The sequence below is a fragment of the Epargyreus clarus genome, unplaced genomic scaffold (assembly GCF_041222505.1).
Source record: "Epargyreus clarus isolate Ecla_fem2 unplaced genomic scaffold, WU_Ecla_fem_2.2 ptg000003l, whole genome shotgun sequence".
Classification (NCBI taxonomy): Eukaryota; Metazoa; Arthropoda; class Insecta; order Lepidoptera; family Hesperiidae; genus Epargyreus; species Epargyreus clarus.
The window spans coordinates 16019840-16036464 of NW_027332211.1; the positions used below are offsets into that span (position 1 = coordinate 16019840).

At 36.8% G+C, this 16625-nt stretch overlaps 1 protein-coding gene across 2 annotated transcripts; it reads right to left on the bottom strand.

Moving 5' to 3' along the window:
- Nucleotides 1-3038: 3038 nt before the first annotated feature.
- Nucleotides 3039-14515, bottom strand: LOC140755464 (acyl-coenzyme A oxidase 1-like). Of its 2 annotated transcripts, XM_073090739.1 has the most exons (13): nt 14280-14515; nt 12377-12533; nt 10833-11001; nt 9970-10093; nt 9273-9517; nt 8218-8381; nt 7428-7590; nt 6957-7147; nt 6191-6340; nt 5459-5564; nt 4940-5092; nt 4544-4660; nt 3039-4209 (listed from the first exon to the last, which is right to left on the bottom strand). In XM_073090739.1, exons 1-13 carry the CDS (start codon nt 14407-14409, stop codon nt 4066-4068), a joined length of 2013 nt encoding a protein of 670 aa, XP_072946840.1. In that variant the 5' UTR covers nt 14410-14515; the 3' UTR covers nt 3039-4065. The 2 variants fall into 2 exon arrangements, with proteins under 2 accessions (XP_072946840.1, XP_072946847.1); XM_073090746.1 differs by lacking the exon at nt 14280-14515 and having other exon boundaries at nt 10934-11001; nt 12377-12527.
- Between the last annotated feature and the right edge of the window lie 2110 nt (nt 14516-16625).

The window sequence follows — 16625 nt, forward strand, 5'->3', positions numbered from 1 at the left end:
ATATGCTTTGTATTTGGAGTCAGATTCAGGTAGAGCCCCTGTTCTATTATTATGGAGTTGGTTGGTTGGTCATTCACATATGCTTTGTATTTGGAGTCAGATTCAGGTAGAGCCCCTGTTCTATTATTATGGAGTTGGTTGGTTGGTCATTCACATATGCTTTGTATTTGGAGTCAGATTCAGGTAGAGCCCCTGTTCTATTATTATGGAGTTGGTTGGTTGGTCATTCACATATGCTTTGTATTTGGAGTCAGATTCAGGTAGAGCCCCTGTTCTATTATTATGGAGTTGGTTGGTTGGTCATTCACATATGCTTTGTATTTGGAGTCAGATTCAGGTAGAGCCCCTGTTCTATTATTATGGAGTTGGTTGGTTGGTCATTCACATATGCTTTGTATTTGGAGTCAGATTCAGGTAGAGCCCCTGTTCTATTATTATGGAGTTGGTTGGTTGGTCATTCACATATGCTTTGTATTTGGAGTCAGATTCAGGTAGAGCCCCTGTTCTATTATTATGGAGTTGGTTGGTTGGTCATTCACATATGCTTTGTATTTGGAGTCAGATTCAGGTAGAGCCCCTGTTCTATTATTATGGAGTTGGTTGGTTGGTCATTCACATATGCTTTGTATTTGGAGTCAGTTTCAGGTAGAGCCCCTGTTCTATTATTATGGAGTTGGTTGGTTGGTCATTCACATATGCTTTGTATTTGGAGTCAGATTCAGGTAGAGCCCCTGTTCTATTATTATGGAGTTGGTTGGTTGGTCATTCACATATGCTTTGTATTTGGAGTCAGATTCAGGTAGAGCCCCTGTTCTATTATTATGGAGTTGGTTGGTTGGTCATTCACATATGCTTTGTATTTGGAGTCAGATTCAGGTAGAGCCCCTGTTCTATTATTATGGAGTTGGTTGGTTGGTCATTCACATATGCTTTGTATTTGGAGTCAGTTTCAGGTAGAGCCCCTGTTCTATTATTATGGAGTTGGTTGGTTGGTCATTCACATATGCTTTGTATTTGGAGTCAGATTCAGGTAGAGCCCCTGTTCTATTATTATGGAGTTGGTTGGTTGGTCATTCACATATGCTTTGTATTTGGAGTCAGTTTCAGGTAGAGTCCCTGTTCTATAATTATGCAGTTGGTTCTTGCTTGGTTGGTTTCATTCACATATGCTTTGCGTCTCGGCACATCTCAGTTTTTTTCTAGTAAGAAGTTCTTTAGTCACTTAATAAAAATGATAAAATAAAAAAATCTTTGGAACCCCATCTTGACTTTTACGAGAACCTTCAGAGATTAACATTAAATACAAACAGACAGATACTTGCGAAGTATTCCAAATACAAACAGACAGATACTTGCGTAGTATACTTTAGTGTATGTAGTTAGTTACGAAAACTAGCAGGAAATTAAATCGGCGAAGGTAGTTCGTGTGTACCTAAACGGTAACTTGTCGGGTTAATTGAATTGCAAATGAATCATTACCGATACCTACCTATTTCAGCATCATCGTTAGATTACACACCCAAGTCCGAATTAGTATTTATGAATTCCCAAACACGTAGGTAAAATATTACAGTGTTTTCAACATTCAATAATCTGAATCACTTGACTCCGAAACAAATGGTCCGATTTCAATAAACTTGAAATAACGAATAACTTTTGAATCAAATAGATGACGCCATTGTCAAGATCTTGTTTCTATGGCAAAACAAAATCTACCCTCGCCTACAAATATTGCGAAATTTCTGAAGCACAGGGTAGGTATAATAATATATTATTCCGAAGTTTATGAAATTCGAACCCTTTAAAACAATTTCGTTTTTGTAAAGAGGTATCTTTACAAAAACGTTTGTCTGGTTCGTTTTTGTAAAGATACCTCTTTACAAAAACGAACCAGACTAACATTTAATATAATATTTCAAACAAAAAGAGAAACAAGTAGCCAAGTTGAATAAACCGTTATCTAAGCAATGTTTGCTAGTGATGGTACTGATAAGTGATATTTATAATTACGTAAAACTATTACTTAAGTTGAAAAAGTAAATTTTGTTTAGTTGTATGTAGATATTGTATAAATGTTATCGTTATCTTTACTATAATATTATTATTAGGGTACTCGTGGAAGTATGTGATAGCCTGGTTTAAAATTCGAACTCGCTGACTGCAGCAAGGGTCCGTGGTTCAAATCTTTAGAGTTTAGACAGACATCGCTTGCTTTGCGGTGAAGGAAAACATCTTGAGGAAGCCCTAATGCCGAAAAATTCTTGTGAACATATTCTCGAAGTTGTGTAAAGTCTGCCAATCTACTCTTGGATAGCTCGGTACTATAGCTTTAGACCCTCTCTCTCTGAGACGAGACCAGCGTCCGGAGAAAATATTAATACTACAATTATTTTCACTAAAATAACATATTTATGTTCCATACATAAGTAATTAATATTAAAAAAAAGTCGTAGTTAAGTTTGATCTACTTGCGAGATGCACACAACAATTTAAATTATCGTTTTAACGCGGGCGATGTCACGGGCAATATCTTGTTATATAATTCAATACGTTATTTGCTATGTTTTATTAAGGTAGTGATAAAGTATAATTGGTGTGATAATATTAGCTCATTGATAGTGATAAGGAGTTCTAAGGAGGCCCTCCTGGTACGAGCTGACAAGTGATTTTGTGTTCGTACCTTTGCCATTAGATTATCACGAACAATATGCCAAGTAACTTGGTGAACAATATATAATCGAGTCCACGAATACTGACAATGCACCCAAGTAACCTATTTACATACTTCTACTCGTGTACTCATCTCATCTTCATCTCTACTCGGAGTGTATACAAAGTTTGCATTACAAGTAAACATTTAACCTGAAAATGCTTTTTTCAGAAAATACAAACACTCAAATATGCTTTCATGTGACAAAAAATAGCTTAGAAATAAAGTCACGCTGACACAACCCTAAATGAAAATTTAATGATTTTAAAAAAGGAATGCCTAACAATGAAACGCCTTTTAAAATAAAACATTTATTATATAGTGATCATACACGCTTTTATATAAACAAAATCATTACATTAATCCCTGTAATACAGTTTCAGACTTAAAAGAAAATTGTCCATTAAATATTAAAGACTCAATTTATTGTTATTGGTCATTACAATAAATTATATTATAGAAGTAACTAACAGCTTGCAGTCTATTTGTAAGGACATCTGTACCCTTACCATGAGTTTGTACGTTTTGACAAATATGACTGTTTTGGAATTTGTTAAGTGTTTGCCCATACAAATTCCGATCAGCGCCCCAAGCGGATTGTATCAGAACTATAGTGTCAGTAATTTTTTCAGTGCATTTTGTCAGTGCATTTAATGTTACGTTAAATGTCTAAATTGACAAAATGGCACTTTATGTTTTGTCTCTCTTTTTTGCGAACATGTGAGGCAGACAAAAAGACTTGAGGACTTACTTATTGTTACGTTTACTCGGTCTACTGAAGCAAACGGAACAGACTAATGGATTGAGTAAACGTAACGTAAAATTATGGGATGTTTTGAAAACTCATGGAAAGGGTAATGTAAACCGGTTGGTTACGGTACCCTTACCATCTGTTTAGGGTTCTATACAGAACAGAGTTATTATCTGAAGCCGATCAAACATCACAGTTGAGGACTAAGTTCGCCTCGAAGTCAGCCAGCATCTATACCCTTCCACCAAAATACAAGAGCTGCTTCACGCTACTACTACTAGCGGTGGTACTCCCGGTCGCACTACACTGGTGCTACCATCTTTCGAAAAACACCTACACAATATGGCTAGAAACAAGACATCATGCCGCTTTTTTATTTTTTTTGTTCGACTTGCGGAGGCACTACCGTGCCTCCAGATATAAATTAATAAATCACATGAATGCGCCCATTTTTACAGACTTCAAAAAAGGAGGTTCTGTATTTGACCGCTATCTATGTATATTCTCAAACTCATCCAATTTTTATGGATTTATGGAAATATTAATTACTTCTTCCGATCTTATAACGCGCGCAATTTATCTGCCACACGTCACATTGTTGTATCTACAGCTTCCCTTGCATCAACGGCTTCAAGTAAGTATGGAAGCTCTGGTTGACGGGTTCAGCGTTCAAGGGAGTCCGCGTCGTCTCCTCCACCAGACGCTCGTATACTCTGCCGTCGTACGAACCTAGTGATGAGCGGAGGATCTGAAAACATGAACGTCAATTTATTTTAAAATGTTTAGACGGACCATCTCTTTTTAACATCAAACTATAAGCAACCTTAACATCACTACAAAGTCAAACTTAATGTCGGTTAAATAGTCTTGAAGTTGCTGATTGAAAAATAATCAGAATTTTTAAAAATACTACGTTTCGACGGATTGCTAGATCACAGCATGATTTGTGTCCAATACTTTTATCACCGCCGAATTCAGACTATCTATTGAACTGTATCTTCCTCGATATACATATAATTATGAACCTGTGAATTATAAATAATTCGTAGCAAAAGGAACGTTAGGATATTAGTTGTATTTACCTCATCCCTTATATCAAATGCGTCTACCAGACCTACGGCGTTTGGTCGTATCAAAGTCAGCAACTCTTCATATTTCCTCTGTAAGTCATCTAAGTCCTTTTCTGATATCGATGTATACTGAAATTATATTATTTTGATAATTCACACAAGGTATTCAAAACATTGGCAACCTGTTTTATTCGCTGTATTATTATTCGTTATAGCTCTTATCTTTATAATATCTGGTATTTTTTAATTTTTTAAAAATGTGTCGAATTTCGCAAATGAATGTAGTCTGCAGTAACACGCGTAATGTTTAGTTGTTGTTGTTGTTGTTGTAGCAAATCGGACCCAGGATGTCGCTCAGCATAAATCGAAAACAAAATTCTAAAAGGATTATTGTTCTTGTTTCCTAACCCTCAACAGATCTCCAGTCATTCTGAGCGCCCAGTAGACCAGATAGATCATGGACAGCTGCGTCATCACAATCTTCACGTTGGGGCTGGAGGAAGCCGTCAGTCGCGTCACTTCTTCCCAGTATACGCTGCATATGAGCGTACGACAATGTGCCTGAAAACCGTTACTTATGCCGTTATATCTGCATCTCAGTGAGATCAAACTTTTCTTCTTTACGTGCAGCGACGCACCTGTGATTGTTTTCAGATTGCATGATTCGACTATCACTTGGGATAATTACAAATATCTCCATTGCTGGGTATAGGCCTACTCGAATTTGCACCACAACTGGTCATGAGCCCTCGGATTCCATCCAACTTCATGAGGTCATAACTCAATTTAGTTTTATTATTTCCTCTAGATATAAAACAATTACATGCCTCATTAGGAGTCCCTTAGTTTAACATCTACGTAATAAGCTCTCAGAGCTATAGTAATTTTATGTATTTTATTCCAAATTTTGAAACGGCAAATATTCACCTCAGCAGCGGCCACCAGTTGCACCGTGGTCTTCAACCATGCGTCCTCATAGCTCATACCAGACTTGATGTGTTCTTTTATATTATTCACACATGCTGATACTTTTCTAAAAAAAAATGTTTTTATTCAAATCAGTGAGGATGCGTTATCTCTTAATCAGAATAATAGTACCAGAATATCTGAATGATAACCACATAATTACGTATTTAATCATTATTATCTCATATATTAACCAGGAGTATTTGGTATATCAACACAACATTATCTTTGTTTATTGAAAGTATTACGATAATACAGCTAATCTTGCATAAAATACCAATTAGCAATAAATTCTTCCATGGTAAATATCATCGGCTTACACAGTTATGATGCTAAATTAATGTTTTGCCTCGCAAATAGGTATAAAGCCATATTTTTTGCATTTTGAATGTGGTAGAATCCTTTGTAGTTCGACTCCGGCCGCTCCACCCCCACATCTATTTTTGCCTCATAATAGCAACGTTAAACGCTGTTGTACTCTGGTTGGAATGGTGTTGCAAGGGAGACATACTTTTCCGAGGCGTTTCAGCTTAGTCCTCAGGCGTAGTGGCACATCTGGGACCGACCTCAGGTGCGAATATTTAATCCTATCTGGGGTTGATTACAGATGTCCATGGGCGGCAGTAGCCACTTACCATCAGATGGACTGCAAGCTCGTCTGCTATTCCTATATTATAAAAAAAATCTACTCACCCAGCGGCGATTCTCTGGAAAGATTTGATGATACTCTCAGCAGATCCATCCCAGGTTTCTTTGCCGTTTTTAAGCGCTTGAGAGAAATAAGCAACGGTTGGTGTTAATTGTTTTCCGGCCTGTGCTTGCTCCCAGGCTTTAACCAAGAACCTGGAATATTAGTAAAAAATACTGTTTTACTGTATGAAGTACTAATTGTATTGTGACTTTCACAAGTTACTTACACGTGAAAGTCACAATACAATACAAAGTCACAATACTAAAATATACAAGAAATAAGACCGGTTCCTTTGTTTTGCAAAAGTCATACAAGGTTTCTCTGTAAAATACACTAAAGCTACTGCGCTGTACCCCATTTTAAATCATCTAATGGATCTTCATAGGTACCTCGGAACTTTCCACAGATTCACGAATTATTCCTTTGTAGTCATCAGAAACAGTTAAGTATTTGTGATCAATCCTAGCACTCCTCTTCTATTTGGGATTGATTTCGGATACTTTGCCAGCAGTGATCTCAACGTTTAGCTGGAAACCGATTTCTTACATATTTGCGAGTAAGAACAGGTAAAACTTAAAGCCGATCACAGATGCGTTGCCACTCCTGAACACTAAGACGGTCACTTCATATATAAATCAGCCGGTAATGGTAACACATAACTCGTAACTAGAAATGGGTGAGGCGATGATGTTCTCTGGTCGCACTGTACCGATTCTACCACCTTTCAAATTCTCCTTACGACACTATCCTAAGCCATTATCAACATACCTAGCCGTTTGCAGCAGAAGTACAGTATAATCCCCCTCATATATCCTGGTGGCAACCACATACGAATAGATACTCGGCAGGTTGGACGACATCATGTACCCGTGGCCGCCGCACGCATATCTGCACTCCTCTATACCCAGCGCAGAATCTGATGTACTAACTGCCTTTAAACAGCTCGACAGAGCGTGCAGCTGCAAAACGAAATATATATTGTGACTTATAAAGTTTGTAGTGATTTCAAACAATTTGGTGTTACTTATAGTTTCGTAGTGTCAATATAGTATATCAATAACCAAAAAAGTAAAAAAAAAACTCATTTCACACCTCCTACTATCTGGGAAACAGCATAATCATGCCTACTTCTATGTGTCATGTTGATTATAAGTTGCGATATACGAAACGGTGGTGTAAGCACAATCAAACTAAGGCATCCTTCATCATTAAAAGGAAGACCAAAACTGAATTTCCTACCTCTGGAAGATTATTAACGTTTCCTTTCTTCATGTCAGCAAGCACGGCGGTGAAGGTCCTCCACAGCCATTCGCCGGTCAGCACCAGGGCATGCGAGGTTGCAATGTGGATGAACAGCTTGTGTTGTTGCGTCGGGTAGTCCAAAATCTGGGGCTCTGGTTCACTGGAATAAACGTTGTGACCATTTTCTTTAATAGCTTATACCAAGAAAACATCATTCATTATCAGTTACGAACTTTTATGTTCCTGTATTCTATATTTGATCAAGGACTTGGTCGTAACTTTGAGTTAGTTCTCAAAGGTGTGTGAAGTCTACCAATTCGCTCTTGGCTAGCGCGATGGCTTAACCTAACCTAAACCCTTTTACTAAACAAAAGCCGTACTTATGCCGTCTGTGAATAATAAGTCTTACATATTAAAAATATTTTGATTCTCGCTGAATATGCTGAATGATAATAGTGCTTGTTAGTTATCATTCAGCATATTTAGAGATAATGAAAATATTTGGTAAATAAATAAATGGTGGAATAGGTAGCTTTATTTTTTTTATATTTATACCTAACGATAAGGCAGACGGGCTATACATTTGTAACACCAGAGGATTCGCCAATGCATCGCCGGCTTTGGAGGAGAACTCATTTTGCACCCCTCTTGAAGAGCCCCATGTCATAGCGCTCAGGGAATACTTCATTTTGCACGTACGCGGCAAAAATGATCGTTCAAACTTTATATTCTTCTTCTTATTATACAAGGGTGCCAGTAACCATTTTACAACGAATGTGATGCTCACTCAGGTTTGGGTTGCGACTGGCGCCTGACAGCGGAGTATCGGACCGCGATGGTAACTGCCTTAGCCAAGTTGAATGCTGCATCGTGTACTAAAGTCACTCTTACGAACACCATAGTCCCGTAGGTTAACTTCTCGTGCCTTGCTGCTTTCACGTAGGTGCCATCCTGTAGGATTTTAAAGATTAATTAAACCTTCTGGGTCTTTGACTCCGAAGATACCAGCGTTGTTCCTATTTCTGTCTAATGTTCAGTGCTACTGTGTTTGCTTTTGACGTGGTATGAGAGACATTCTTAGCTGCGGCATTCTAACTTAATCCTAAGGTCTAGCAACGCATCTGTAACCGATCTCGGCTAGAAATATTATTTTATTGCGGCTATAGATGTGAATGGGTGGCAGTAACGGCTTACCATAAGGTGCATCCTCGTTTACTACTTCTATATAAAAATGAACTATATAGTCTATAAACTATTTCTTTCATATTTTTATGTCTAAAATGCCATTTTGTCCCCTACTATTCATGCTAAATTCATTCATTGTTGTTCAATGTCAGTTTGACCTTGAATCTTCGACTGACTAGACTACTGAACAAATAACTATACCTATGATTATATTTGCCGTATTGTTAGTAAGAAGGTACTCGCTGATCTCCTAGTTGTTCTTGGCAAATATTTTTTGTACATTGTCTAGTTTTCGATTTAAGTATCCTTAAGAGAACTTTTCAGACAATAGGCATAATGATAATAACTAAAGAATCCGATCCAATCACGCTGAGGATTGATGGAGGTGATAGAATTAGTTCCAAGCCTCTTAATATATATCCTTTGCCAGACACTCCAAAACTGAACACAGCATCATCACACAACTACGATACGATAGACGGTATAAGCGATGGTAAAGCCACGGTCAAACCTCAATATATTCTACCACTTTCAACATCGAGTGGTCTAGGTTCGATAACAATATAATATGATGAATGAATGCAGGAAATAGGGTGACGCCCCATGAGGCCATGAGTATAGAATGTCTAGTTTACCAAGTTGCCAGGTGTATCTTACCTTTTCAACCTGAGCGTTCTTCATGAGCATGTGCTGCCTGGGTATCCGGTGGTGATCGAACGCTAAGAAACCATTATCAGCCGTATTGTATCCCATCCGGGGTCCCAACTCCCCTACTTTTATCCCGGGGAGGGGCATGTGTGTCTCCAAATCCCGGATTTGCACTATGAAAGGGTGGATTCCATAGCATTTTCCTTTGGTGCTCATTTGGGCCAACACTACGCAATGATTCGCAGTTTTTCCAACTGGAAAAATAGAAATAACAAATTATTTTGGGATATTGATTATATCCTCAACATGTTGAAAGGAATCGCTGGATCGACCAAATATTTATCATATCTCAATAGACTAATCTCGATAATCCCGATAGACCAATCATTGTGGATGATATCTCAATTTAGTACGTAACATAACGTATGCCAAATATTACTGTATGGTAACTTGGTATCATATACTTTTATCCTTAAATCAATGTCTATTATTGCCTTATATCAAAATAGCGCTTCAGTGACTTGAAGAGTGTGGTAATACCGTTCGCTTTTTCAAGGCATTCTACCTCAGAAGAGCAACGCATCTGTGATCACGCAATGTTTAAGGACTGACAATGACCTCTCATCATGTAGTTTTTGGTTTAGAGACACCTAAGGAAACCTGGAGTATTTTCTCACCTATAAAATTAATACTACTGTATACTCACGGCCACCTGCCCACCACTTATAGGAGGTTAGTGTTGGACTATGAAGAACGAACTCCTCTGTCTCGGGATCGTATGTGGCTGTCGTTTCTAGGCCTCTGATGAACGTACCGTGACCTAATTCTGTCTGTAACGTGGAGTAAAAAATACCCTGAATTTAGTGGGCATCTAGATTGTAGGTGTTATCCATATTACTAATTAGTGGCGTCTTCTAAACATTACTGTCCCACTGATGGACACCGGTCTCCTCGCAAAGTGAAACTGGTTTGGGCTGTAGATCCAAGTGCCACCATCACGTGGCAAGTACTGGTGTCAGGCGGAGAGTCCTTTGAGAACTTTTTTAAAGACCTCTCAAACAGACTTCCACATTACATTTACTTTGCCGTTAAAGCAAGTTATAAATAATTTTTAATACGAAATTTATTATTAATTACAGACGTAGATATTGCTCGTGAATATTCACAATGTGAAACTATCAGCTGCTAGGCCTCGATATTACTTATGTAACTAGCTAATCGATACCAGTAATCATAGATGCGATGACTTGGTTAGACAAGGGGAGGTTATTGAGTTTAATTAAAATATACAACTCTGTGGTTTAACTCTTAAGGCACTACCAACTTCTTCCGCCTTCTCCACCTATTTCTGGCACAGTGTTAAGCGCTGCTGTGCTCTGATTTGAAATGTTCCAGCAAAGTCCTCAGGAGTAGGAAAACATCTCTGGCCAACCACAGATAAGACTTTAATCCTATCTGAGGTCAATTTCATACATTTTTAATAGCGGTAGTTGCTACTTACCATCAGATGATGTTATCAGACCCAAATAGCCATATAAAGCTGAAAACTATACGATTAGTACCAGTCACCTGCACGTATGCCCCAATAATCTGGAAATCTAGAGCCTTAGGCAGCCAGTAGTCGCGCTGCTCGGGGGTGCATTGACCCATAATGGTAGGCACGAACATACCCAGGTGCAGAAGGAAGGGCGAGATCTCCTTGAAGTACGCCTCAGAGGTATGCCGTAACACCGGGGACCTGGAAAAGGAAGAACAGAGGCTACCATCTTATTTTCTTACTTAGAAACTTTCTCTTATTTAAACAAACAAGCCTAAAAATGTCAAAAATCTTCGTAAAGCAGAAATTGTCCATATTCAATTATTGATTACTTGATCATGCTCTTTTATGTATTTTTATGTTTCACTAATACGCTAATTACTTTTAAAATATGCACTTTAATTAAAATAATAATGACCACGTTACTTATATAAAATGAAACGTATATCAATTAAAATTGCGACTTCGAATTTTACTTAGATATTTTACATATTTTTTAAAACTACCATACTTAGTTACTTAACAACATTTTTACTACTTACAAAATCAAAATAAAATATATATAAAATAAAAAATAACAAAATAAAACTAATTTTATATCTAAGTATGTTACGTAGAAACATTTCACATTGTTAACTGGTTGAAGTTGTTCGTTGTTTTCATTGATTACACATTCAATGAATATATAAGCATTTTAATCATTGACCTGTTTACTACGCTTAGGTGTTACGGGGACAGTTTTCGGATATTTACTAGCTTTATTTCACTTATAGTTTCCTTAGTGCTTCGACTCTACTCTACAGCCATCGCCATAGCTAATACTGCCTAATAACATCAGTGTTAAGTGCTGTATCAGGATAAATAAGGTTTTAAAGAAGAGAGTAAGGGAGACTCTTCCGAGGCATTCCAAGTCAATCCTCAGGGGACGATTGATTTTCTTAAAGTCATTGAACTAGCTATAATTTGACAAATTGTCAATATATTTATAAATCTAATTTTTTCTACGGGTTTCGGTGGCTACCGCTGCTGAACCCGCCAACTGACCCGCAGGTGAGATTTACAAAGCTTGACATAAAGTACCGAGGGAAATTATTGACCAAATTTGTGCCTATCGTGAACCTAAATATAAGCAGGACTAAGCAAGTATATAAAAGTTAGATATTCACGATCTACTACATTTGTTTCACGACTACCTACAACGCTTATTTCGTTTACCTACCACGGATAATAATACAAAGCATCATACTAAGTGAGTAGATTGAGTGCAATAACCCTTACTGCATACAATACCGTTCATTATGTGACGAAAGTGTCTGTCCTTATTAATTTTACTTTTCCGCTATAAAAAGTTAAGAAAATAAATGTCCTATCCCCTTTATAAAATTAATCATTTTGTATAAAGAACAGTCCATTATAACTTTTTTTATCAATTAATATTTCAATCCTAAAAATATGTAATATTTTTTAAACTTCTTTATTTTTTTTAACTCACAAGCTCAATTGGACGCTAAGGACTATTAAATTATTCTAAAACTAAAAAATAAAATTAAAATCTGAGAATGATTACAAAACACACCCAAGACTTTCCATTCCATTGATTTCCAGAACTTTTTCTTTCACGACTGATGTAAAGAGGCAAGAATTCTTTATAGCCTTCTCATATCTCTCCTTCATGCTGAGACACTCTTCAGGAATCGTGTCTTTATACGCATCATTGTTTAAAGCGATTTCCTCTGAAAATAAAATACCAAATACTGTTTATTTTTGGGAGGTTAGTTAAAAATATTGGCCTGTACATAGTGATACATAGTCTTTCAACCGGAGGATGGAGGCGTCCGAGGTTCAAAACCCAAGACTGTATTAAAAATGGCTTGTTTCCTAGATTTCATTTGATACCCATATTGATATTTTTAATAAATTGTCCCACCCTTTCCACGCACCTTACGTCAAAAACTTATAGCCTATGACTCTCCCATAACTGAGACGACTCGAACGACATCTCATATATTATGTAAATATAATTGTAGCGAAGTTTACTAACTTATTGTTGTAAATGAATCAATTCATATCTAAGAGAGGTAGGGAAGAGGAAATCCACGAGCGACAGTAAATTAATACATGCGAAACAGTTTGCTTCGGCCATAGATTAGATGACTTCGGCGATGATATTTGGCGACGGTCGCTGATGATCAGTGAGATTGGACTGCAAAAATCGACGACAGTGGGCGACGGTCGCTAGCAACAGGCCGCCACAAATGCGGTCAATGCGACGGTCATCCACATGAATTGTCCTTCAGTATTAAATGATAATAATAATCGCTCTCTAAATGGAAATGTCATTGAAATGACTCTTTCGATAATCAGATGATTAACAAGGCTAAGGCTGTTTGTCCACTGCACCGTTACCGAGCCGATACCGAGAACAAGATTATTTCGGGCCGATTTTAATTATGTCGTGACGGTGATAGTTTGTCCACTGCACCGTCACCGAGCCGATACCGCGAACAAGATTATTTCGGGCCGATTTTAATTATGTCGTGACGGCGATAGTTTGTCCACTGCGACCGATATCGGCGGGTTATTTCGTTCCAGCTGTCACTCGTGTGACGGCTGTGTATGGACAAGTTCCAATGTGTTTTACATTGCCGGCTTATAGGCCCGTAAACACTCGGCGCCGATCTAGCGGTCACGCCGATCTACTCGGAATATCGGCGGCCGGGATGACGGTGCTCGGGTGACGGACGTTCGGTGGACAAGCTGCTATAGTAAATTTATGTACGCTACTTCGACGCAGTCAATAATTATCGGTATCGGTTTGGTATCGGTGGTTGGTGGACAAACAGCGTAAGGCTAAGGCTAAGGCAGGCATATGAATTTTTAAACTGCGGGGCAAGGGTCGTTGCGACTAATTATTGTTGTATCTACTTTAATTTGTATTTTTTATTTTATAAAATGCAGTTATAAAAAGATCAAAGCCCTAAATCAAAGTACAATAAATTACTTAATCAATTTACTTTTTAACTGTTTAACTTTCGTATATGTTTCATTCAAATAATGGTTTAAATGTTACTAAGTTAATTACGAAAAACGTTTACACTCAAGAATGAATGCAAACAAACAGGCATACTTATTTACCTATATCATTACATATTTAAATATCAAGGTTACAGTTTTATTTCTAGCACTGCAAAAAATCTGAATTAACTTAAACTTACCTCTTTCATTGTTATTTACCTTAGATTTTAGAATATCTAACAAGAAATAACTTTAAAAAATAGGAAATATTAAGTTTCAAAAATTTATAGCACTTTTAGTCTTAATAAGTAATGGATTTTAAAATTGTTACTATCACGTAAGTACAGATATACGTATAGATTTATTTGTAAAAACATTACACATAATATTTTGTTATAAGACGAATGTTTCTGTACTAAACAATTCGTGTAGTTACGGAAATAGATTTAATTAAAGGTACTTACCGATCTGTTTCCGTTGCAACGTCTTTTCTCTCCCGCCATCTATAATATTGGTGACTTCTTCTAAATTAAAATTGCATTTTGCTCTTTCGTTCACTAGATCCTCATTGACTTCCAAACCGGTCACTGTCATTTTACCCTCCCGACCTTCCTGATCAAAGTTTTGCAAAACTAGTTTAATGCACGTAGTATTTTTGCAAAGTTATTGTAATTTGTCCTTACTTCTGCACTCAGCGAATGCTTCGTTCCAACTGAATAAGAAATAAGTGTAGCAAGGTACTAAGGAATTATATGTTAATTCGTTTTAAACTAAATTATTCGTTTCAATAGGTAACTTGTGGATACTCTACTTTACTACATCAGGTGACCAATATGATTGCTTGAACCCTAATTGGGGAATTGGATTTAACGATCCTTGAATAAAATGTCTTTGGATTTCTCATAATTGTAAAGTGTTGGTGTTAATGCAGAACTTACATATGAGATGGCTATTTTAGTCGTCAGGAGAACCGCGCCTGTCATCAGCTTCAAGTAGAGCCAAAGTTCTTTATAGAGTTTTAAATGTTCCTTATGAGATGGATTGTTTGTTCATTTGTTGTTTAAAACTTTAAAAGAATATTAATGTAAGTAGGTAGGTATAGACATTTAATTATATATTTGTTTACTAATACTTAGAAAATTCCGCAACTCACTAGCTTTAAAACCTTCCTATTCGGAAGTATGGGTGTTAAAATAATAATGAAGTTATTATTATAATTACACACGCACCGACTAGTTTTTATACATGGGATTTAATTTACTAAATAATATGTTAATGACAAATATGTAGGTACTATCTTACCAGTGCAGGTACTTTTCACTGACCTCCTTACTGTTCACCTAGTAGATTTTTTTATCTCCAAATATAAAACATTGAGATAAAAGAAAATCCTAAACGTCAATGCAAAGTGGCTAACTGTAATCCATTTACAATAAATTGGACGGCAGTTGCCAGTATACACAACTGAATAGGCTACTTGACTAGAAATCCAAATCATATTGCCACTATAAGACATAAGCACATATATTATTTGATTGAACTCAAAAATATTTTAGTCAAAGTAGATCCTCTACAAACTTCATACACAAGGAGAAGTAGAAGAAGCAGCGGCAAAAGAAACTCCATAACACATTTTGGTACATGACTTGCTAATTATTTAACTAACGGAAGACGTAAATATTAAATTGAATTAATTTAAGTTTGTTTTTATTGCATTTTCATGAATTTTAAGCAATTAACAATTTCATTGTTGGAATTACACTTCTAGAACATTATGCGTACCTCATGCGTACCTACATCTTACGTGAACATTACTCGTCTGCTTGTTACGACTACAGGTATGCCGTTTGCTTCTTATATTTGCTAAGTAAAAATAACTTTAATGTGACCAAATGAATTAGATATGAGTCGACCATCTTAGACCTAAAAAATGGCAATGCGTCTGTGATCGGTGGGGAGAGCCCCAGTTATAATATGGAGCTGTCCACAGGGGGCAGTGTCACTTACCAACAGGTCGACTGCATGTTCTGTTGATACTTTTATCTTATAAAAACGGACAAAATGATAGATAATACTTACATCAAAACAAGAAAATATTAAGAAAACACTGTAATGTAACTAAAACTCGACTACAAAGTACTACGTTAATTGTTTTAATTTATTTGCCTTTGTTACCAATTTAAATAAGATTTTCAACAAGACAATGGACCCGGGCTTGAAAATTCAGTGCACTGAACAGATAAACGTCTAGTTGCATTAATCTGGAATTATATCGAAACTTATCAACCGTATAAAGTACAAAATTGAGTAGGTATAGATATTATTATGATAAATTCATGTTTCTTGTAATTTAGGAGTAGCAGACGAGCATGCAGACCACCTGATGGTACATGGCTACTGCCACTTATTTACATCTGTAATCAACCCCAGATAAGATGAAAATTCTGGCTGGGCCCACAGTTGTGCCGCTACCCCTGAGGACTAAGCTGGAATGCTTCGGAAAAGTATGTCTCCCTTTACACATTTCAAACCAGAACACAGCAGCGTTTATAACTGCAGTTATTAAGGAGAAATAAGTATTGTCTCTAGTGTCGCAGCCAAAGCGTTCTACCACCTTAAGATATTGATACGGGCATATTAAGATTCTACATTAAGATTTCATGATCATATTGATTTTTCTCATTTTATAAATAAAACTCATTTTTACAGATAAATTATAGTGCTAAGACCCTCCACATGTGGGTCGACTATTCCGATACACAGTAGAATAATAATTGTAGGTATTTAAACTGAATTATTAAACTGATTTT